The sequence below is a fragment of the Oryx dammah genome, unplaced genomic scaffold, assembly GCF_014754425.2.
Source record: "Oryx dammah isolate SB20612 unplaced genomic scaffold, SCBI_Odam_1.1 HiC_scaffold_28, whole genome shotgun sequence".
Taxonomy (NCBI): Eukaryota; Metazoa; Chordata; class Mammalia; order Artiodactyla; family Bovidae; genus Oryx; species Oryx dammah.
The window spans coordinates 31,966,115-31,988,398 of record NW_024070212.1 but is presented as its reverse complement, the minus strand read 5'-3'; the positions used below and the strand labels follow the sequence as shown (position 1 = coordinate 31,988,398).

General features: G+C 53.9%; 1 protein-coding gene across 1 annotated transcript; it reads left to right on the top strand.

The window, feature by feature from the left end:
• The first annotated feature begins 18,540 nt into the window (after positions 1-18,540).
• UBL4B (ubiquitin like 4B) lies at positions 18,541-19,192 on the top strand. Its single transcript, XM_040231910.1, is given in 3 exon segments — positions 18,541-18,614; positions 18,692-18,927; positions 18,930-19,192. Coding segments are annotated over 3 exon segments (573 nt in total).
• The last annotated feature ends 3,092 nt before the right edge of the window (positions 19,193-22,284 follow it).

Below are 22,284 nucleotides of genomic sequence, written 5' to 3'. Positions count from 1 at the left end.
TCCAATTGCCACTTAACACACTGGGGTACTTACACGTGTGTGCGTGCTAAGTCGCTTCATTCGTGTCTGACTCTTGGTAACCCTACGGACTGTAGCCTGCCAGGCTCCTCTGTCCATGGGGATTCTTCAGGCAAGAATACTGGAGAGGGTTGCCATGGCCTCCTCACGAATAGAGGAATACTTCTATTTGAAATTTGACTAATGTGGCACTACTGTGTGCACATTTCTGAATAATGTGTGCACCCCTGCCTTTGGCACAGAGCAGGGGAAGTCCAGTTCGGCTGCCTTGGACTGGATCCACTTGACCTACAGAAGGGTGGCGAGACTCACAATGAAAGGGCAGCTCTGACCCTGATCCCAGCCTGGGAGGGCCTGGGAGATGCATCCAGAGGCCTGGGCCAATGGGCCAGTGGGCATTCATTTGCTTTGGGCCTAAGACTCAGCTACTTGTCAGTTAAGCTCTTTTCTCAGGGCCATCAGATCTCTGCTGTTGTTACTGGAACTTCTCTCACATGGGCCATCTGTTCAAGTGCCCCCTGCACCCCTGTCAGTCTTCTGCCTGGGGCACAGCTGCAGACTCAGTGCTTGAGGCTGGTGGGTCTGTTTTCTGGGAGCCGTGGAATGTTGCCCCTGGGATTCATCTTAGAGTTTGCCTGAAAGTCCTGTCTCCTCCTCCAGAAGAGGAAACAGGCTGAAAATGGCAGGAATTTGCTTAGGCCTGTCCAGCCATTGGAGATTCTACAGCCCAGGTCTCCACATCCAAGTCCCTGCTGGCCTGGACTGTAAGACATCCCCTGCTCCACATGTACTGAGTACTTGTAGTGTGCAGAGCTCTGCACTGTGCCTCAGTGTGTGTGTATGTGTGTGTGTGTGTGTGTGTGTGTGTGCGTGCTCAATCGTGTCTGACTCTTTGCAGCCATGGACTGTTGCCCACCAGGGTCTTCTGTCCATGGAATTTTCCAGGCAAGGATATTGGAGTGGGTTGCCATTTCCGCCTCCAGGGTATCCCCCCAACCCAGGGACTGAACCCACACGTCTTGCATCTCCTGCGTTGGTGGGTGGATTCTTTACCACTAGTGCCACCTGGGAAGCCTGTGCCTCAGGTCAGGTAAGAATGTCTCCAAATAAAATATTACAGTTGGTCTCAAACTTGTGGATTTTATGGACCAATTAAAAACTAAGGGGATGGACATAGGTTTGACAATTATAATTTTTCCAAAAATGGGTTTTCCAGGAGTCCTACTTTCATCATGTTTTGTAACAAGAAAGAAAGAACATTGAAAATCAGAACAGGAATGATATTTCAAATTTAAAAGCTGACTAAATGTTACCATATTTTATTGTTTTTAGTTGTTAGTTCAGTTCAGTCACTCAGTCGTGTCCGACTCTTTGTGACCCCATGAATCGCAGCACGCCAGGCCTCCCTGTCCATCACCAATTCCCGGAGTTCACTCAGACTCACGTCCATCGAGTCAGTGATGCCATCCAGCCATCTCATCCTCTGTCGTCCCCTTCTCCTCCTGCCCCCAATCCCTCCCAGCATCAGAGTCTTTTCCAATGAATCAACTCTTCGCATGAGGTGGCCAAAGTACTGGAGCTTCAGCTTTAGCATCATTCCTCCCAAAGAAATCCCAGGGTTGATCTCCTTCAGAATGGACTGGTTGGATCTCCTTGCAGTCCAAGGCACTCTCAAGAGTCTTCTCCAACACCACAGTTCAAAAGCATCAATTCTTCGGCGCTCAGCTTTCTTCACAGTCCAACTCTCACATCCATACATGACCACTGGAAAAACCACAGCCTTGACTAGACGGACCTAGTTGCTAAGTTGTGTCCAAATCTTTTGTGACCCCATGGACTGAGCCTGCCAGGTTTCCTTTGAACATGGGATTCCCCAGGCAAGAATACTGGAGTGGGTTTCTATTTCCTTCTCCAGGGGATCTTCTCCACCCAGAAATCGAATTCATGTCTCCTATATTAGCAGGTGGATCCTTTACTACTGAGCTACCAGGGAAGTCCAAATGTTACCATATAAGGATTATTGATTTTCTTTCACCTCTGACTGGCAAAAGTATCATCATGGACCGAAACCCATCTGTGAACCTGAATTAGAAGACCCGAATCTGTCCGGAGGAGCTCATGTTTTGATCTAAGGGGGCCTGGGGATTGGCTCAGACATCCTCTGGGCGAGGATGGCCCACAGTGTTGGAGTGTGATTGGCACGTGGACGGAGCCAGTCCAGGCCTTTCTCCTGATGCCCAGAGGCTGGGGAATAGGAGAGTTCTGGGGAAGGCCTCTGGGAGCTCTGCGCTGAGCTGTCTGACGTTATCGTTTCCATCTGGAGGCTTTGATCTGAGAATTAGCCGAGGCTGTCCCATCCATGGAGGTTGGAGCACTGGCCAGAAAACCTGAGCTTGAGGTCATTGTACCAACTTCTCTTCTTGGCTGTGTGACCTTGGACTAGTCCCTGAATCTCTCTGGGCGGCTTTCCTTGGCTCACAGAGCACATGTAAGGATAACCTCTCATATAGCAAGTGTACAGTCGTATGGCCACAGGGGATTTTTAAAAAGCAATTGCTCCAAGATCCCAGAGTACCTACTGGCTCCCTCTTCAGAACCTTTCCCCATACCCCATGGCCCCCAGGTCTTCGTGTAACCTGAGATCTACCCAGAGAGATCATTGTTTTCCCAGCCTCTTGCTCCTTCAGGCCTTGATTCCCTCAGCAGGACCCTGACACCTCGCGATTTCCCCTGGGTTCCATGTGGCTGACTCACTGTCAGCACCTGTCCCCTCTGGTGCCAGCTCCAGCCCAGATGCCCTTGCTCAGATTCTGTGGTGACCCCGGGCAGGGGCTCTTCCTGCCATCGGGTGATGGAGACCGCAGTCGACTCTCCCTCGACTCCTTCCCATTATCCCTCATTCCAAAGGCCAAGAGGAAGCCCTTTTCTGGAAAAAATGATTCTCTGTTGGCTCTTCTGGGCTCCAGGGGCTTACCCCAGCCTCACAGCATCGCCCCCTCCTGCCTCGTCATGCCAGCACAGGGACTGCCGGCTGCTGGCCCTCTGCACGCTTAGGGAAGACCCTGTCTTTCCCTCCCTCCTTCCTATCCTTTTCACCCTTCCTCCAGCCCCTGGCCCCCCAGGTCCTCTCCCTCTCAGCCCTTATCTGCCTCAGGATCTGACCTGCAGATGCACTCATGGCTCCGCTGCTCCTGACCCTGGGATGGCATCACCGCCCAGCCTGCCTGCCCTGGGGCCAGCTCCGGCCTGCTCTCCTTCCCTTTAAAAGCCCCCATGTCTTGAAGCTGATTAAAACAAACACAGCTCATATTTTTGTTCTTAATCCAATTCTGCGCTGTGCTAGGGTTGGGGAGGGAGGATAGGATGACAGAAGCACATTCCTCGCCGTGCCAGGAGAACCAGACCAGGTGCCCACCAGGAACTCTCCAGCGGCTGGGGCAGCCATCGGCCCAAGTGGGGTGCTGCCTGACCTTAGCAGAGCCCCTCCCTGAGCAGGTCAGGAGGAAGGGCATGCTCTCCAGGCCCGCCCAGGAGGGGAATGAGACGCCCTTCCAGGAGCAGAGGAGCCAGCTGGGGGGCAGGGGCTTCAAATAGAGGCCTTTATTCTCTCTAGTCTGGAAACAAGACAAGATCCTCTTGTCTCAGCCAACCCCTGCCTGTGACATCCGTGCTTAGCACTTGGCCTTGGTGTTCCTTAGGATACACAGCCCCAGACATGTGCTGTGGACACCTTCCCTTGGTAGGTTTGGCCCATAGGCCCCCGAGGACTCTGTTACTGTCTGAGCCAGAGGTGATGCCTCCATCACCGGGAAATTCCCAGTGAAAGGACTGCCTGCCACAGAACACGGAGGGAGGGCCCAGTGATGGTGTATACAGAGTCCAGAGGCCTGGGCTTGAACCTTCCCCTGCCATCTACCTGTTATAGTGTGGCAAGTTATTTCATCTCTTAAACTTCAGTTTCATTGTCTGTAAAATGAGGGTAGAAGCAGCAGTACCTGCCGCATAGGAGTGAGAGCTGAGAACTCAAACACTCAGAACAGTGTCTGGCCCTGTATTGTAAACTGCACTAAATATACGATCTCTATTTGGCGTGTACTGTACGCAGTGGCACCCCACTCCAGTACTCTTGCCTGGAAAATCCCATGGATGCAGGAGCCTGGTAGGCTGCAGTCCATGGGGTCGCTAAGAATCGGACATGACTGAGCGACTTCACTTTCACTTTTCACTTTCATGCGTTGGAGAAGGAAATGGCAACCCACTCCAGTGTTCTTGCCTGGAGGATCCCAGGGACGGGGGAGCCTGGCGGGCTGCTGTCTATGGGGTCGCACAGAGTCGGACACGACTGAAGCGACTTAGCAGCAGCAGCAGCAGTACTATGTTCTGGAGCTGTACTATATGCCACTACTATAGGAAATCTTGATTATTGTTGTTTTCAAAGGCAGCTGGAGGTAATCCTACGTCCATCATCTGATAGCTGTGTGGTCCTAGGCAATCATGCCTGTTCTCTGTGCCTCAGTTTTGCACCTGTAAAATGTGAGCAGCTTCAACCTCAGAGGATGATGGTGAGGTTTAAACATAATGATAACCATGGAAGTGCCTGGCACTGTGCATGGCCTATGTTTATGGAATCTTAAAAAATTATGTGACCTCATTGTTAAATAAGACCTTAAGGGACACTCTTGTACTAGAGAGGAGGGAGGAAGATGGTTAAATCAAATCAAGATGGAAAGAGGAGAAAGAAGAGGTAAAAACAAAGTGAAATGGTCCACAGGATGAAAATAGGAGGGAGGCTAATGAAGAGGAAGAGGAGAGATTGAGAAGGGAGAGGAAAAATGAAAAAAAGAAAATAGCAGAGAAGGAGCTTGATAGAGAAGACAATCAAGAAGGGAGGGGCAGTGAGCAGGATGGAGTGGAGGTCCTGGCAGACCTCAGTGAAGGGTCTTGGGGTCTACTTTGGGAGACTGGAGGCAGGAGAATATGGGAGCAGGTGGAGACTCTGGCCACTTCTTCCTTTCCACCAGCCTTCACATCTCTCAAGCTGGGGACCGCACCCCCTGCCCTATTCCCACTGCCCACACACTCAGAGCCAGAGCATTCTCTGTACTAAGGAGGATCAGAGGCCCAGGTGGGGAAAACTCCTGCGAGGCTGCTGGGGTGAAGTTCCAGCTCTACATTGGAGAGATGCTTAACAATCTGCACCCCCTACCCCCCGTGCCACATCTTTACAAGCCTGTATATAGGTTCAGTCTTTCAGGGCCAAACAAGATCTTCAAAATCTATTGTTTGATATACACTAACATATGTAAAACAGATAGCCAGTGGGAATTTGCTGTATGATTCAGGGAACTCAAACAGGGCTCCATGACAACCTCGAGGGGTGGGATGGGGTGGGAGGTGGGAGGGAGGTCACGAGAGAAGGGACATATGTTTACCTATGGCTGATCCATGTTGATGTATGGCAGAAACCAACACAATGTTGTAATTATTCTTCAATTAAAAATAAATAAATTAAGGAAAAAATCCATTGTGTGAACACTAGTCTGACTGGCTCACCTGCCTGGCTAGTTCCAGAATGGGCTGAATATCTCTTAGGATAAGACCTTCCCTACCCTTCAGGAGCATTTGCTGAGCCCCTTCTGAGGCTTATCCATGGTTACTGTGCTTTAGGTTAATCCTTCAGCACCAACTTGGTGAGGCCTTATTCTGAGCCCTATCAAAGGACAGAGGGGCCAGTCAGAGGGACACCTCAGAAGACTGCCTGGCCCATGGAGGCTGGGTGACTGGCTGGGCCTTGCTGAGATATCCTTGCCTCTCTGGTGCAAGGCTCCCTCGTTCTCCTTCCCTGCCCCACTGGTCACTAGGCCTGGGCTGTGATAATTCCCCACACCACAGCTAGAAACCACAGTGTATCAGTAGGTCAGGGGGAGGGGGACTAGAAATGGCCTGTAAAAGCCTCGGGCTCCCCATAAATGCAGAGCAGGCCTTTGAAAGCCCAAAGCACTTTTATGTGCTAGTTAAAGGGCCTTCCTGTTGTGTCGCCAGGATTTACAGGGAGGTGGGTGGGGGAGTGGGGTGAGGTGAGGCCAAGTGCAGCCTCCACCTACTGACACTCCCTGGGCTTTTCGGAGCTTCAACCTCTGGGTCCCAGAAGAGAAAAGAGGAAGGGGAGGGCTTAGTGACTTCTCGGCTGTCACACTCCATTTACCAAGCAGGGACTGCAAGGCTTCTCCTTGGCCCTTTGAGATCCTGAACCAGCTCACTGGGGCAGTGATGACCAAGGCAGGGACGTATTCCAGGCCAGCCGCGCCCATAGCTGTGGGGAGGGAGTCCCTGGAAACAGAGGCAGAGGCCAGGCTACCCATGTGGTGTTCAAGTGCCAGGAGTAGGACAGTCCAAATGGCTTTGTTTGGGGAGATTGTCCCATCACCAGTCTCTCCGTGCCCTGTGTCTGATGCCAGCATTAAGGGATCACGGGGAGAGAGCCGGACATCTGCTCCAATCTCGACTCAGTGAGTTACTGATGCCTGTCCATCAACATGCCTCCATGGGGCACCTTGTAGGAATGCTATGTCAATGAATTTAAACTTCAAAAAATAAAAAGGGAAAAGCCCAGTAAAGTTAGTGTGCTATTCTGGCTACCATCTGTCATGGAAAAATGAGTTTACTTTCCTCTCTGCAAGAGCCGAGAAGGACCCTCCCTGACCCGTGTGGAGGGGCAAGGTGCCCCTCTGTGTTCTTCCAGAGTGTGCTGTGCTCACACCCACATGGGGCCTGCCTGCATCATGTGAAGACCCAGCGTGTTCTGAAGGAAAGAACCAAGAACCCACTGCTGTGCATGTGTGTGCTCAGTTATGTCTGACTCTTTGTAATTCCGTGGACTGCAGCCTGCCAGGCTCCTCTGCCCATGGGATTCTCCAGGCAAGAATACTGGAGTGGGTTACCATTCCTATTCCAGAGGATCTTCCCAACCCAGGGATCTAACCCGCCTCTCCTGTGTCTCCTGCATTGACAGGTGGATTCCTCACCACTGTGCCACCTGGAAAGCACACCCCTGGAGCCAGGCATTGTGCCTGGTGATTCACTCACATTGTCCCATATTGTCCCATTTCAACCTCCCACTGCTCTGCAAGGGAGACACCAGCATCCTCCCCATTTTATAGTTCAGAACAGAGAACTAGCAAGTGCCAAGCTCTTCTCCTGTATCAAACCCATTCGAGAAACAATATGCACATTCTCCCCTTTCGTCTTCCCGACCTCCTGCCTAAGGCTAAGTAATATCAACCCTGATTTGCTTATGAGGAAATGCAGGCCCACAGGAGTTCGTTGACTCAGGGAAGTCCAGGTGGGTAGTACCCAGCCCAGCGTGCCTTAACCCTCCCTTTGTTTCACTTCAGCTGTGGGTCTCCCGCTGTGCTTGTGCTCAGATGCCAGCCCGTGGGAGTGGGGAGAAGAGCCCCACTCCTCTGCTGATGGCTGAGGAGTCTCAGCTTTTGGCCCTCAGGCCTGACTTGTCTTTGTTTTTCTAACAGCTTCATCCCCTTGCTCTAGCTGCCCTCTTCTGGATCACTTCATCCCTCCTGGGGAGCGGCAGCCATAGCACTCTCAGCCTCCTGGGCGTGAGACCCTGGGGCCCTGTACCCAGGCAGGGGGATTTCTGCGTTGGCCTCGCTCTGACCCCTGTCCCCAGCCTGCTGGCCCCAGGTGCCCATTGTGGCCTCAGGCCTCTGGCATTCTTCCCTGACGCTGCAGCTCCCCTCTGCTCCTCTGTGACCTTATTGAGTTTCCCCAGGTCTGGCCAAACACACACTGCCATATGGGAGAGAGTTACATTTCCTGTATATGTGTCAAAATATCTGAGCGGATGTGAAATAGATCAGACATGTATAAAAATAAACTTTTACGGGGTGACTGACTACTCCCCTCCAGGGGGAACCAGCGATGCACTCTTCATCTGGGGCCCAGAAGCTTGGCTAGGGCCATGCGGACCATTCCCCACACCCGACTCCCCTTGGCTGTCCCCCCTCACTTCCTCAGGCTAGGCGCCGGCTCTTCTCCTGGAAGGCGTTCTCCTAGGGACCCACAGGCCTGGAGACCCTCCAGAAGAGGGCTGAAAGTAGCAAGCTACCTCTCTGGCCCCAGTTTCTTGTTGGGAGTGGCAGGTCTTGCTCTTTGAGTTCCCTTTCCTCTGGCAATCTATGATTCTACCACCCTGGGGTCCCCAGGCTAGGCCACAGTAGGACCATCTCATCACCTCTTCTGTTGAGCAGAACAGGAGGGTTACACCTCAGTTGTCCTCTTCCTGTTGCATTACTGTGAGGCCTAGTGGACAGGGAGCTCAGGGTTCTCTCTGTCTAGGCACCCCTGCTTGAGTTTACCACAAAGGCTTGTGAAAAGCATCTGTGTGTCAAGGTCATTTTGCCCATCCTCCTGCTTCTGGCTAACTGGTTTAATTAAACAAGGCTTTTCCTCTTTATTGGGCTTTCTAGGTGACACTGGTGGTAAAGAACCTGGCCGCCAGTGCAGGAGAAATAAAAGACACGGGTTTGATCCCTGGGTCGGGAAGATCTCCTGGAGGCCGGCATGGCAACCCACTCTGGTATTCTTGCCTGGAGAATCCCATGGACAGAGGAGCCTGTCTATAGTCCATAGGGTTACAAAATCCATAGGGTTGCAAAGAGTGGGACATGACTGAAGTAACTTAGCATGCACACATGCACATTTTCTTTATTGCTAAAAGTTTACAGAAAGCAGCATATCAGCTTTACAGCAGAAAAATTTCCCCTAATTGTTACCCTAAATTCTTCTGCACCAAGATCCCCTTTTACCCTTCTCCTCAGTCATGAGCTAGAGAGGATGCTCTGTGGTTTTGGACAGCTCAGGAGATTCCTGCACTGACCACTCTGTGACTCTTGAAGCAACTGAGGGGAGAAGAGCCTCTCTGCCAACCCACGAGATTCCCACCAGACCCCATTCTTGGGCCACTGGTTTCTGTCTGGCAAAGAACCCAGCCCGGTTACTTCTGTCTTTGCTCAGCGAAGGGGCCAGAGGGTCTCAGGGCTGAAGACCAGATCTCCAGCACATAAACTTGGTCAGAAGTCAAAGTCTTGATTCCATTTCCCCACAGCTCTCCAGGCTGGAGGCCTCCTCTTCTCCTCTTGGCTCCCACACCCTGCTCCCTGGTCCTGGGCTGTCACTGCAGACACACCACTCCTATAGACACCGGTATCTGATGGATATCTGCAAGCCAGTGTCCAGAGTTAGGGCTACAAGACCAGCTCTCGGGCTGCAAGAACAGCTCTCAGCCTCCAATCAGCCTGACTCTCCCATCTCCCGGCCACTGCCCACTGCTTCCCAGGCCTCTTTGAAGCGCCTTGTGTCCAGACCAACTGAAAATGCCAATTTTCAGATTCAGTTACTGAATCTGAGGTGCAGGGTTCTGCTAAGCGGGGATACATGGGTATTAAGATACTAAGAGTGTCAACGGGGGGCAGTATTTTGGAGAGGCCAAGGGAAGGACAGGTCTGACAGCTTGCTCATGGCCCCCTGGGTATTCTCTAGTTCTCTTCAAGACAAAGAGCCCCTGCCCTAACCCTAACCCTGCCATTCGAGACACTTAAATCTTAATCAGGTCCCTGTGAGCAAGAATAATGAGTTGACTTGTCTAGGAGCCCCAGGAGCACTTGTTAGTGAATGAACTTAATGTCCAGCATGGTATTTTTACAGCTGAGAAGCTCTTGAGCCCTTGTTGGTGACCTCGGGAAGGCTATCACCTGGGAATTCAGGCCGCCAGCCCAGCAGCTGGTCTCTTGGGTTTCGATACCCAGGCTGACTCAGTTGTGATCATCTCCTAGGAGGTGAGGCAGCCCCTGATTGGGCCCACGTTCTTCCATTGGTTGATATACCCCGTGCTGTTCCCTGGAACATCCAACCAGCTGTGGGCTGGATTAGAAATCTTCCCTTTTGCTTTTGGCGCCTGCCTTTTCTAATGACCAGCTGCATGTGGTTAGTGCTGTCAGCTAGAGGAGCAAGAAGTCACCCACTACAAGATCAGCAATCTGCCCAGCCCGGTGCCCCACCTGCCAGCTGAAACTCCTCGGGGTCATCCAAGCCCAAATCAAATCCAAGTTGACCAGCTGCTTTGTCGGCTGTAGTTTAGCACCTCTCTTCTTGACAGAGGCCTGCCTGCCAATTCATTTGGTTCCCCCTAGCCCAGCCTCACCTGGTCTGTTCCCAGCTTTCTTTCATCTTTTCTCTCTGGACCTCCATTTTGGTCCCAGCATCTTTGGAGCAACAGTCACGTGGGTGGTTATATGCCATCTTCCCTGGCAAGAGCCTGCCTATAACTCAACTCAGAGAAGGGGCAGGTGGGCAAGAATCTCAGCTAAGGGCTGGCCTGAGCATCCTCAGGTCAACAGCCAGGCTGAGAGGGTGGCACAAGCTGCCCTGTTGGAGGACCAGGCTTGGCATCTTCCCAGGAGCAACAAAGGGCCTCTTTGGTCCTGCAGAATGGGTGCGGCAGCATTTTTAGAGATGCCTACAGACTTCTCCACCCTGACCCCATGGCAGACTCAGAAACCAGCAAGAGCAGGCGGGGTTCAGGGCAGGACTCTGTGGGCACCTCCTCTGTCTTCACTTTTAACACGTCACGTTTGATCTTTGCTGCGTAATGGAGGCTTCCTGCCACTCTGATTGATGACACAGATCTTCAAAGGAGCTGTCATCCCTAGAGGGAGGGAAGATTAATCAAAGCTGCTCCCAGGGGGTGTCTATCCACCAATGCTAGGCCCTCTGGGACCCCTCTGTCCCTCAGCCAGGTCTCTGTAGCTGTTACCATTCTGCCTGATCCTGGAGCCCTTTTGCTTCTCCACTTAATCTGGCTTAGATGTGAAGAAATCTATTTTTCTATTGTTGCAGCCAAGACAAGACTATAATTTTGTTTTGTTTTAGGAAGCTAAGGGGGGAATGGGGCTCAGGAACTGGAAGATACATGATGGGTTACAGAGCATCAGTCCTCCTGGAACCAGAATCTGCCCCATAACACTGTACCTGGCCTGACATATCAGCCCCCACCTCAGCCACCAGGACCCTGTAGCTTTCCCTACTCCCTGACCCCAGATGAGTAAGGCAGATTCCTACTGGGCCCCACACATTCTCCCCTACCCCAACCTAAGGGCTTCCCTGGTGGCTCAGCGGCAAAGAATCCACCTGCAATGCAGGAGATGTGGATTTGATCCCTGGGTCGGGAAGATTCCCCTGGAGAAGGAAATGGCAACCCGCTCCATTATTCTTGCTATTCTTGCCTGGGAAATCCCATGGAGAGAGGAGCCTGGCGGGCTACAGTCCATGGGGTCATAAACAGTCAGACACAGCTTAGCCACTAAGCAACAGCAACCCCGCCCCAGGCCTCTGACACCATCTGATCAGGTGCTGCCCAAAGCCTCCCAGAGGACTTTAACACTGGCCTGGGACAAGGCTTTTCATGGTTAGCCCCTGCATGCTGCCCTGACGGACAGTGAGAAGCTGGTAATGGCTTTTTCTGCCTGAGCTTTCTCCCCAGAGCCACGTGTCTGTCCTTTTTCTAGGACAGAAGAACACTGCTTCTCCCCTCTCACCTGCCCTTCTAGTTGCCCCACCTGCCAAGTCTGAGTCCAGCCTAAGCCCCACCTCTTGCTCCGGGTAAACTGGCAGCACAGAGCTCCTCCCCACTGTCTAGCCCAGACGTCTGGCACAGATTTAGTGTGTGAGGAATGTTTGTGGAACGCAGGCATGGATGCAGCATGAATAACCAGCTCTGGCTCCAAGCAGCTGACCGCCCCCCAACCCTACCCTCAGTCCCAGGACCTGCTGATGGCTCCATCTCTGAGGAGTTATTTTGCTGATTTCTGAGGCTTTGTAATGCACCCCTCTGAAGTTCAGAGCACATTTAGTATGTTTAAATGAGCATCAGGTACCATGGCTACAGCCTGAAGCTGACTGTTTTTTATCATCTAAAACCATGCAGCCAAGGGTGCCGACGGGCTGAGAGGATGCCCGCTATGGCTCATGCTGGAAGCACCCCCAGCTGAGATGACAGGCCACCACCCACATGACGGACGGGGTCTTCACCAGGGAAGGGCCTGGGAAGGAGGGAACACCACTCAGCAGCACTGCTGGCTGGGCATTCCTACAGCCCTGGGAGAGCAGAGATGGTGTGGGAAAGAAGCCCTTTGCGGGCCCCAGCTTAGGTTGGCAGTGTGTGTGTATAACAGTGAGCAATAGCTGAGGGCTGCTCCTATGGGGCGCCTACATGCACTGCAAGGATTTAGGGTGTGACGTGGATAATTCAGTTTTGGCTGCAGTCAAGAATTCTTGCGTGAAGGTGACTGGCCCCTGCCCAGTTATTCTGCCCCATCTCTCGCCCCCTACCCACCCCACCCCTACCCACTCCAGCTAGACTGAGTCCCACATTCTTACACACGGGCTTATGCCTGCCGGGCTCCCAGTCAAGCTGCTCCCCCTTCAGACAAACCAAGTGCTTCTCTGACCTAGACCTCCCTCCTGGTGGAGTTGGGAGTTCCTTCCTCTCCATGGTCACGTTTATGCCCAGTGCTAAAATGACAGGTCTCTGTGTATGCATCCTCCACACAGGGACATGTCTTTCTATCCTCTCTCCCTGCTTCAGCACCTGGCACAGTGCCCAGCTCAGGGTGGGCACCGATGTCTGTGCCCAGAGCATGGCTACCCAGAGCATGACCCCTGAGGGTGGAAGGGGGGTGACTGCCATCTGCAGGAGGACAGGGCTCATCTCCACATGAGGCTCTGGACCCTGTCCCAGGACTGTGTGCCCAGGCCCAGAGAGGGTGGAGGCCCTAGGTACGGTTGGTTAGGACTGCTGGAGCTGGCCAGGGAGGTCACCAGTGACATCTAGTGGTCACACTAGGCTGCAGCCCCACAAGGGTTTCCAGAAGGTGTGAGTCTGACTGGGATGATGCATGCACTGCTCTGGGCTTCTGAGGGGCTCCCAGCCAGTGTGAAATCTCCAGGGCGGCAGGCCAGCAGTACAGGGCAGGACCTAAGTTGTAGGGTGCAAGGACAGAGGCCTGGAGAGAGGCTTGGCAGCCCACAGAAGCTGCAGCCACATCCCCTGGGTTCCCAAGGCCCGCTGCGATCCCCTGCCCTCCATCTGCTCCAGCTCCCTCTCCCTGCCTGCTTGGGCCTATCTGCCTCAGTCTCGGCCCCTAAAACAGCGTCAGGGGGCTTTGGGTCCCCACTGGAGCAGCCACAGACCACTTGGGTACGGCTGCTGAGACAGCCAGTGCCAGCCAGCGGATGAGGGATGAATCCTGGGCCTCACTTACCTACGGAACACCTGCATGCCAGGCATCCTGGAGAGGACCCAAGGACGGGGCCACCTAAAGAGCTGCCTGCTTGGTCCCAGGCCAGCCCTCATTGGCCTGGCCCGAGCAGCTCTGGGAGACCCCTCCTCAAAGGGGCAGGGGTTACCTGATCACTGCTACAGGCAGTGGCACAGACTCCACAGTGGTGGCCTGAGGGCCGGTTCAGTGCGAGGCTGTGTCTGGGGACTGGCCTGTGTTCTGCCTGCCTGCTGGTCAGCTCTCTCTCCTGCGGGCCTCGCAGAGCGCTGCATGTGTGCTCAGGAAGTGCTGAAGGTGAGGCTGCCTGGGATGGAGGAGGCAGGGGCTGCTGGAACCAGGACTTCAGGCTCTCCAAGTCTAGACTCCACTTTCTCTGCTAGAGTTTTTCCCGTGAACCATTTCCAGACTATAAGGAGAGGGGAAGAGGGACACTGTTCTCAGCAGGGAGGCCTGCAGAGATATTCATTGTCCTTTTTTTGCAGTAACAATTCCTTCCTGTTTCTCCTTCTCCCCCTCCTTTCTTGCCTGGCACAAACGTCCCTTTGTCCCTTCTCCCTGCCGCCTCTGCACAGCTCCTCTGCCTGCCCCTCACTCCTCTTATCCCTCTGGACTCCTCTCCTTTCTGAGCATGGTCTGTGCTCAGCCCGTGCGTTCTCCACCCCCTCCTCTCTCCACTGGTTCTGTGGTTCCACCTGCCTTTCTTCTGCTTGCTTTGTCTCCATCCCCCCCGTTTCTCAGTATCTCTCAGTCCTCCTCCAGCTAGCCCCACCTCCCCTGGAAGGCCAGCCTGACATTTCTGAAGTCTAATCATAACTTGATAACTTACCCGGAGAGTGAGGTGGGCAGAGGCATAATGTCCCTTGCTCATAAGCCTTTTGACCAGCCCCAGTCAGTGGTTGCAGATTAAGCAAAGTTCAGGGCACCGCCACTGCCAGCTGTCAGCCAGCATCTCCTGGCCCCTCTCTGCCCTTGGTCTGCTGGGTCTGCAGAGGCTGCTGGGCTGCCTACCTGTGCCAGCAGGAGGGCCCAGCCTGCTTGTGGGGCATCACACGTGGGCATGTAGCTTCATGCAATGGGGTCTTCCCCTGACAGTTGGGGGTAACAGCTCACATTTCCAAGTTTTTATAAATACACACTGAATGTCTTTATGGGTCAGGCACTGTGCAGGGTCCTGGGGGCATGACTTGTCTCTTGAGACAGTCACAAGGGAGGGGAGGCATTAGAGGAAGCAAATGAGGTTCAAGGAGCAGGCTGCTCAAGGTGGCCCCAGGCTGGCCACTGGACCCTTGGCTTTTATCCTACGGAGTTCAAGCCCTTGTGTGCCAATGTCCCAGAGTCCTACACGAAGGGCTCCAGGCACCCAAGTGTTCTCCCTCCCACTCTTCCTCTCCTGAAGACTTTATGCTGGTTTTCCTGTGACACGATTGCACTTAAAGTTGTTTGTCAGAGGGGCTGGGACCCACCACTGACCAGCGTTCTCTCTGTACACATTTGTTCCTTTCCCTCAAGTCACAAAGCACACTCATTCCCACTAATCTTCCTCCCTAATTATGGCAATCGTTGTCTGATTGCCTGCTCTGATTACACAACTGCATTTTCTCATGCTAATTGCATAATGATGACAAGCAATCGCCTGGGAAAAAATTATTAAATTTCCAAGCTCCAAATATGATTTGAGGGCCCAACAAGGTTCCTCCATTACCCTCGCTGGGGAGGGCAATGGAGGCTCCAACGCAGAGGCAGGGGTCAGTGGTGACCACCTCTCCTAATGGGGACGTGCTAATTCTAAGGCTTCTGTCCTTACGGCCACCTAGCACACTGGGACTCTCTAGATCGGGAAGTGGCTTTATGTGACCCAGCAGCTCTGGCCCTTGAACCCTTGGTCACAGAGGTGCCAGTCTGCAAGTAGCCACTAGCTTTGAGGAGCCAGAGCCTGAGCTGTGGTCTCACCTGTTTCTAGAAGCCCAGGCCCAACATTTCTTCCCCAGTGGCTGGGGCAAGTCCAGGAGGTCTGGCTGAGGCAGGTAGCTGGTTCTCTTCTTCCTCCAAGCCCAGGACTCGGGCCCCTACTCTTTCCTCATAAATTCCATAGCCTGGGAAAGAGATTGCAGGCCACTCCCCTCCCCATTTCACTTTCCTTCCATCTCCAGCAGAAGATGACTTAAACCTTGCCCCCAGGAAGCCTTTCTAGGTTAGCTCTGCTCTGGGCATCTTTCACAGTAGCTCCCCCCACCACAACCTTGTCCGTCTCATGGTTTGTCCATCACAGGGTCCTTCGTTCCAGAGGCTGGGAACTCTCAGACGGCCAAGGAGAAACCTCATCCATCCTCAGCTCCCTCAGCAAGACAGATGTCTTCCATCGTGGAGTCCACGGGGCCCGCAGGCACTGTATGAACATCTGCAATTTCTATCTTATTTCAAATGCACCAAGGGAGGTGGCTGTTTAAAGAATACTATAGAAGATCCTTTGGTAAAGACTGCAATCACTTTCTGATTTTTTTTTTATGTAATTTTGGATTTTCGTTTCTCTGGGGGAGATGGAGAGGCTGCAAGCAGGTTCATTCGCTTCCACAGCCTGCTGTTCTGGACCTTGCATCCGCCTGCATGGCTCAGCATGTTGAAATTTATCATCTTCATTCAACAAACGTTCATGTGAGGCCTTCTGTGTACCAGTCTTTGTGTGCTGGAGGCAGGGTTACAGAAACAGATGAGACTCATTCTCTGCCACTGAGAGTCAGTGAGGGAGACACAGACATGTATCAACACAAGTAATGCCCAAGGAGGGTAATGGCTGCACAGAGGTAGGTGGGATTACCTTCACCTAGGACTGGGGAAAGTAGGGAAGGCTTCATGCAGGAAGTGGTTTTTAACCAGCATTTAGGAGGATGAGCTGAAGCATTCTAATGAAACAGGTTAAGTAGAGGAAAAGGCTGGTGGGTGTGGCTGGAGTGGAGGCTGCCAAGTGGGGAAGGCTGATGGGAAGCAGAGCCAGGTCACGATGCCCTTGGATGCCAGGCTGAGGAGCTAGGTTTGATTCCAAAAGCAAAAGGGTGAAACCAGATGGTGTCACTCAGAAGAGTGCCACCCAGTCAGCTGCCCCTTCCCCACCTCCCTCCTCTTCTTATTATTTCTATTCTTCCTTGGGACAAAATCCAAAATCTGCCCCTCTTTTGCATCTCCACCAATCCCAGCCCACTTCAGACCCTCACTTTCTTCCAGCCAGTGGCTCAGAATTCATAGTACATCTCTTCCTTCCAGTCCCTCCCCCTCTGGGCCATTCATTCTTGGGGTGAGATTCCTGACTTTTTAGCTTAGTTTCTTGATGGACTAGAATTTGGTTACCTGCTGGAGGTGAGAACATGGGTTTGGAGGAAGGAAGAGGGCAGCTGAGTCTGTGGCATTCATGGGTGTTTTCTTCTGCCGTCCAAGGCTGCCAGAGTCAGAGGAGGGGGTGGAGGCAGGCGCAACCTGGGTAGGGAGTCAGCCCAGTGCTTTGGAAGGGTGAGGTCTGGAAAGTCCAGGGCTGTTGGCAACAGTCTCAATCAAGTGTAGCCCAGGCCCCAGGGAGAGGAAGGAAATGGGGAAGAAGAGGGGAGGAGAGGAAAGAACAGGTTCTTGCCGGGAGCAGCCATGGAGCACAAAGTGTCAGGGAGAAGTGAGTGCACCCCTGACAATATTCCCCACCAGTGCGGGACGTCAGCCAGGCCTCCATGCTCACTCATTTCCAAAGTGCACCCATTGCCTTCTTCATGGTACTTAAATGTGTTAGCACATTCACAGGGCTCAGCCCAGGAGAACTTCAAGTTGAGCAGAAAACTACTGAGGCCACAGAAGCTGCTGACACCAGAGGCCCCAGCTTGTTCCTTCCTTATTGGTCTCAGAGGCCCGGGCACCCTCGGGCACACAGAGGGCACTGAGCAGATGTCTCAGGAGGCCAGACTCGCATGCTGCCCGGTGGCGGTGACAGTAAGCAGCCCTACCGTCTCCTCTGGCAGGTGGAGGACAGTACCTGCCCCAGAGGGCGGGAGGATTCACTAAGGTGGGGCCTTGCAGCAGACGCTGCCGGTGGCCCAGCCTGAGCCCCTCGGCGCTCTCCGTTGCTTAAGATGGGTTCCAGCATATTCATTTCTGCAAAACGGGCTGGGCCCAGGTAGGGTTAGCTGGCTCTGGAATTCAAAGGTCACAAGGGATTTTTTTTTAGGTTCTAGGGTTTTATCCTTTCTCAACCCATGAGAGGAGAGTGTATCATCCCAGGTGGTCTGACCCTGGGGTGGGAGCGGCTAGCCGCCATCGCCAGGTTTTACAGCAACTTCTGTGTCCTGGCGCCTCCCTCAGGTCGTCTCATTCTTTAGGTTGAGTGGGCTTTAACTGAGCCAAGAGAGAAGTATTTGCGAGTAGGGGATGGGGGTGGGATGGGGGTGGAGAGAGTTAGTTACTGCCAGCTCCTGCAAGTCTCTGTCTTTGGTCACTGGGGCTGGCTCTGCACGCATTCAGACCACAAGTACCAAGTGAGCACCCCACTGACCAAAGGCAGGACTGAGAGCACACGGATCCCGCTTCTTTACCTCCCCGACAGCATGGCTAGTGTATTCCATGTGGCCTCCCAAAGTGCCCGGTGGGACTAAGAGCTCCTAGTTGACCACAAAGGCCATCTGCTCACTGATGCAGTGTGGGCTGCCCACCTTTATCTGTCTTGCTTTCTCGCTCCTGCTTACAAGAGCACCCTGGAGTTACCTCCCAACTATGTATGTGCTTGAGAATCCCTGTCTCTATGTCTGGGAAACCCAATCCAAGAGAGCGTGTCCAGTGTGTGACAGAAGGAGGACCCTTGATAAATTAGAGCAGGAAGTATCTATCATGATATGATCTCTCCTTGGGGATGGGTGCCGGCAGAAAGGGCCTGAAACAGTGCTGAATGAGGCAACGTGGACGTTTCCTTCTGCCGCCCTGTCCTTCGGGCCCTCCCGTCTCACCCTCCTGCTCTCCTTTCTCCTAGTCCTATGCTCGCTTTCCCAACCCTCCTTTTTTCCCCTCTTCTCCCCTCATTTCTCCTCTAAAGGAGGAAGGAATGTTCTGTGTCCCAAATGCCCCTCTCATTTCCCTAAAGTCCCACTCTGGAAATGAGCCCTCTGATAAGCGACACTGTGACATCACCACGCCTTAGCCAATGGCTGTCCTCTTGGGCCCGGCCCTCGGCCTCCGGGGACCACTGCCCTCCATCGATAAGGAGAAGCCACACGCGTAAGCCTTCTCCTGCAGAACCCCTTCACCCTCAGGGCAGCTGTCAGAGCATGGGTCCCTCCTGAACCTGCTGGCAGCCCTGTGTTCCTCACAGTCAAGCTGCTCCTGGGCCGGAGGTGTAGCCTGACGGCGTCAGGACAGGAGGGCGTGGCCGTGTTGAAGAAGCTGGTGTCTGAGCGGCTGCACCTGCCAGAGGAGCCGCAGCACCTGCTCTCCCTCGGCCAGCTGCTGGCAGATGACAAGCGGCTCTCCGACTCCCGCATCGGGCCCAACGCCCCCATCGGCGTGGTCATGCGGCCCCTGGAGAAGCCGGCGCTGAGGACACCCGCCAGCCCCAGCCCCTGTGGCACCACCTGGACCAGGTCCTGGCCAAACACCTTGGGCCCCAGGACACTGAGGCAGTGCTGCAGCTGCAGAGGCGGGAGCACGAGGAGCGCCTGCAGAGGATAAGCCTGGGGGGCCTGGAGCAGCTGGCGCGGCACCTCCTGACCAAGGAGCCGCTCGCAGAGCCCGCTGGGGAGAGGAAGCCTGAGGCTCTGAATCCTGATGAGGAGGAGGAAAAGGAGGCTGCTCAGTAAACCAGCCATCCTGCTCGTTTGCACACCCAAATTCACCCCACCTCATCCTTAAGTTTTCCCCAGTGACTCCCCACAAGTTCTTGCTGACACAGATGCATCTTCATCCCTTTTTGAAATTTCAAAGCAACTGGAGGGATTTTTGGACCTTTATCTCCTCTCTTGGGCCTGTGGGTTCTCCTCTGAAACCCAGAGGGATTCCCTCCCCATCACTAGAAGCAGCTCTGGTCACTCCATGGGCAGCCCAAAAGGGGTGGTCACAGGCTGCCCCCACCCTCTGTCCTTCTGGTGGGGCAGCTCCTCCTGGGCGGGGCGGCTTTGTCCCTGCTTGTCCAGCAACAGCCCAGGCTGTCAGCACACCTTCTGGCTCAGAGTCTCCGTGTCTCTAGACAGACTGTCTTTCTCCTTGAGGGCAGAAAGACAGATAATGTGAGTTCATTTCTTCCATCCCCAGGCCATGGAGCCCACCCCCAGACCTCTGACGGCCAAGGGGAGAGGAGTGCCCGGCAGCTGGTCCTTGCCCTCTGAGAGAGGCTGTCCCTGCTTTCTGCCTGCTCGTGCTTCCACAGCGTAAGGGGCAGGGGCAGCAGAGGTAGGAGTTGGGGAAGGGCTTCTGTGTGCAGGCCTGGCGTTCTCAGGGACACACACACACACACACACACACACACGGGAGAGCAGGAAGCCGAGGCTGAGGCCGAAAAGGCAGTTTGCATTGCTGCACACTCACTGTGGTCAGCACGAGCAGCACAGGGCCGCGCACCCCTGTGCCCTGCCCCAAATCTCATCAATCACTGGGGCTCACTGAGCCCCCATTTCCTGCCCATCACTGCCCAGGCTTCCTGGGAGCAGAGAGAGTACCAGTCAGGGCCCTTGCTCTCAGAGAGCACGCAGCTTCAGTGGAGAGAGGGGTGATACGTGTGACGAGTAAAGCAGCAACATAAAACCAGAGTGCAGCCCGTGTGACTACCTGCCCAGGCGCCAGCCACCACCTTGCAGGGCGCAGTCCTCACAGACTATAGGAAAGCCAGGCCCCTTTCTCTTCTTGTGTGAGAATGGCCCTCGCCAGGGGCTGAGGAGCTCCCACAGCCTATGTGTGAGAGGGCGGGGAACTCACTGAGAGCCTGGGGCTCTGAAGTCCTGGCAGTGCTGTTACTGCAGTGGGTCTGTGGAGAGGAAGGGAAATGGATGAAGCGCAGTCTAGAGAGGAACTGGAGGCACCCAAGTTCCAGGCTTCCCAGGTGGCGCTAGTGGTAAAGAACCTGCCTGCCAGCGCAAGAGACATAAGAGACACGAGTTCAACCCCTGGGTCAGGAAGATCCTGTGGAGCAGGGCTTGACAACCCTCTCCAGTATTCTGTCCTGGAGAATCCCATGGACAGAGGAGCCCGGTGGGCTAACCCCATGGGGTCACAAAGAGTTGGACACGACTGGAGAGACTTAGCACACACAGGTATACACAGGTCCCTGGGAAGCATCCTGTCCTTGGCTTATGGGGCCCCCACATCCTATTTGTTGGGGTGTGTTATAGTAGTGTTTACTTACCTCATAGGTGTTGAAGATTACAATTGAGAGTAGGGTGGGGTCAGCTACAGGGCAGGGAGAGACTCCTGAAACTGTGTCTCTGCCATTGGGGGGTGGAGGAACCCCAGCTTCTGGCTCCTCTCTAGGTCCTGCTCCCAGGTACCCCATCCTCTGCAGGAGAGACCTGATGGAGCTTCAAGTATGTTCATGCTGGGCTGTACCACGTATGGAGGGGGACAAGCCTATTATCTTTACATTAGGGGAGCTAATAGCCCATTTCCTGGGAAATCTGTGAGTGATAAAAATAAGTGGGCCGTTTTATTCCTTTTGCCAAGAGGAGCTGCCACGAGGGGATGGGGGATGGCTTTGTTGTCTCCCTGGTTAGTGGGAGTGTCGGGGCTGGCTGGGAGCAGCCACCTCTGCTGCTAGTCCCGAGCGCTGCGGGGGAGGGACTCCAGGTGCCACATGGGAGGAAGGAGAGTTGTTCTGCCCTCGAGTGCCTGTGATGGTCTCCCACTTCTGACTCCATCCTTCCGGGGGGCCCTGCTCCCAGCCCTCCCCACAAAGCTGAGCCCAGGGAGAATGCACTGCCTCGTGGAACTGAGCAAGAACTTGCCTCTGTTCTCTCTCCCAGGAATATTTTATTCAATGCTGTATTTCCCACTGTGAGGTTTGTCCCCTAAAGGATGAACTTACAGGTATCAGGGAATATTGGGAGGCTGGGGGCAGAGGGGCCGCTCACACTCCTGCAATGGGTTAGAATCCTCCCCTATGTGGAGAAACTTGGCTCTTATCTTGTCCTGGAGGTCCTTCCTTGTCTCAGTTTCACCTCATTTCAAAGGTGAATTGGAACCTGTGCCAGCAAAGGCTCCCTCCTCTGCTGTCACCATCTGAGGAACCGTGGGAATGGGAGGGGGCACTCTTCTTAAACGGCAGCCCTGGGCATGTAGCCCTGCCACTTCCCCGCAGCATCTCTCTCCTGCCACAAAAGGACACACAGATCCCTTTAGAGGTAACCGCTTTGCTCAAGTAGGAGTCATCTCAGGGCAGCCACAGCATCTAGGTTTCCAGCTTTGTGTTCTCAGCCACACAGAAATCTGCCTTCTCCTCCGAGCTCCTTCCTGCATCACCACAGGCCAACAGCCTCTTCTCCTGGGTCCCTGGCGAAATCATCTTTCTGATGGAAATAGGAACCGCACCCCGGTTCATATGCTATTTCGTAAGTCCTTTATTATTTGATGAATACAGGTTGATGGTGGTCTTAGCATGGGCTATGCTTTGTGCTGGGGACCTAGGTTGGGCTCCCTGAGAAGACAGTGTAGGCAGAAGTGCGCCCCCTGCTGTCCCTGGTTGCTTGGTGCAGCAGAGGGGCTCAGGGAAGCCCCGCCGCTTAGCCCAGGATTGAGATGTGGGGATGTGTGTGTAACTGGCCGTATGATTTTTACCCCTAGCCCTGAGTGGTAGGGCAGGGAACAGTCTGTCAGGATGAACATTCTTGTAGATGTTGGTGAAGGAGAAGGCTTACAGTGTTCCCAGGGCTCCAGACACGCTGGATGCTTGATGCTACAGTAGAAC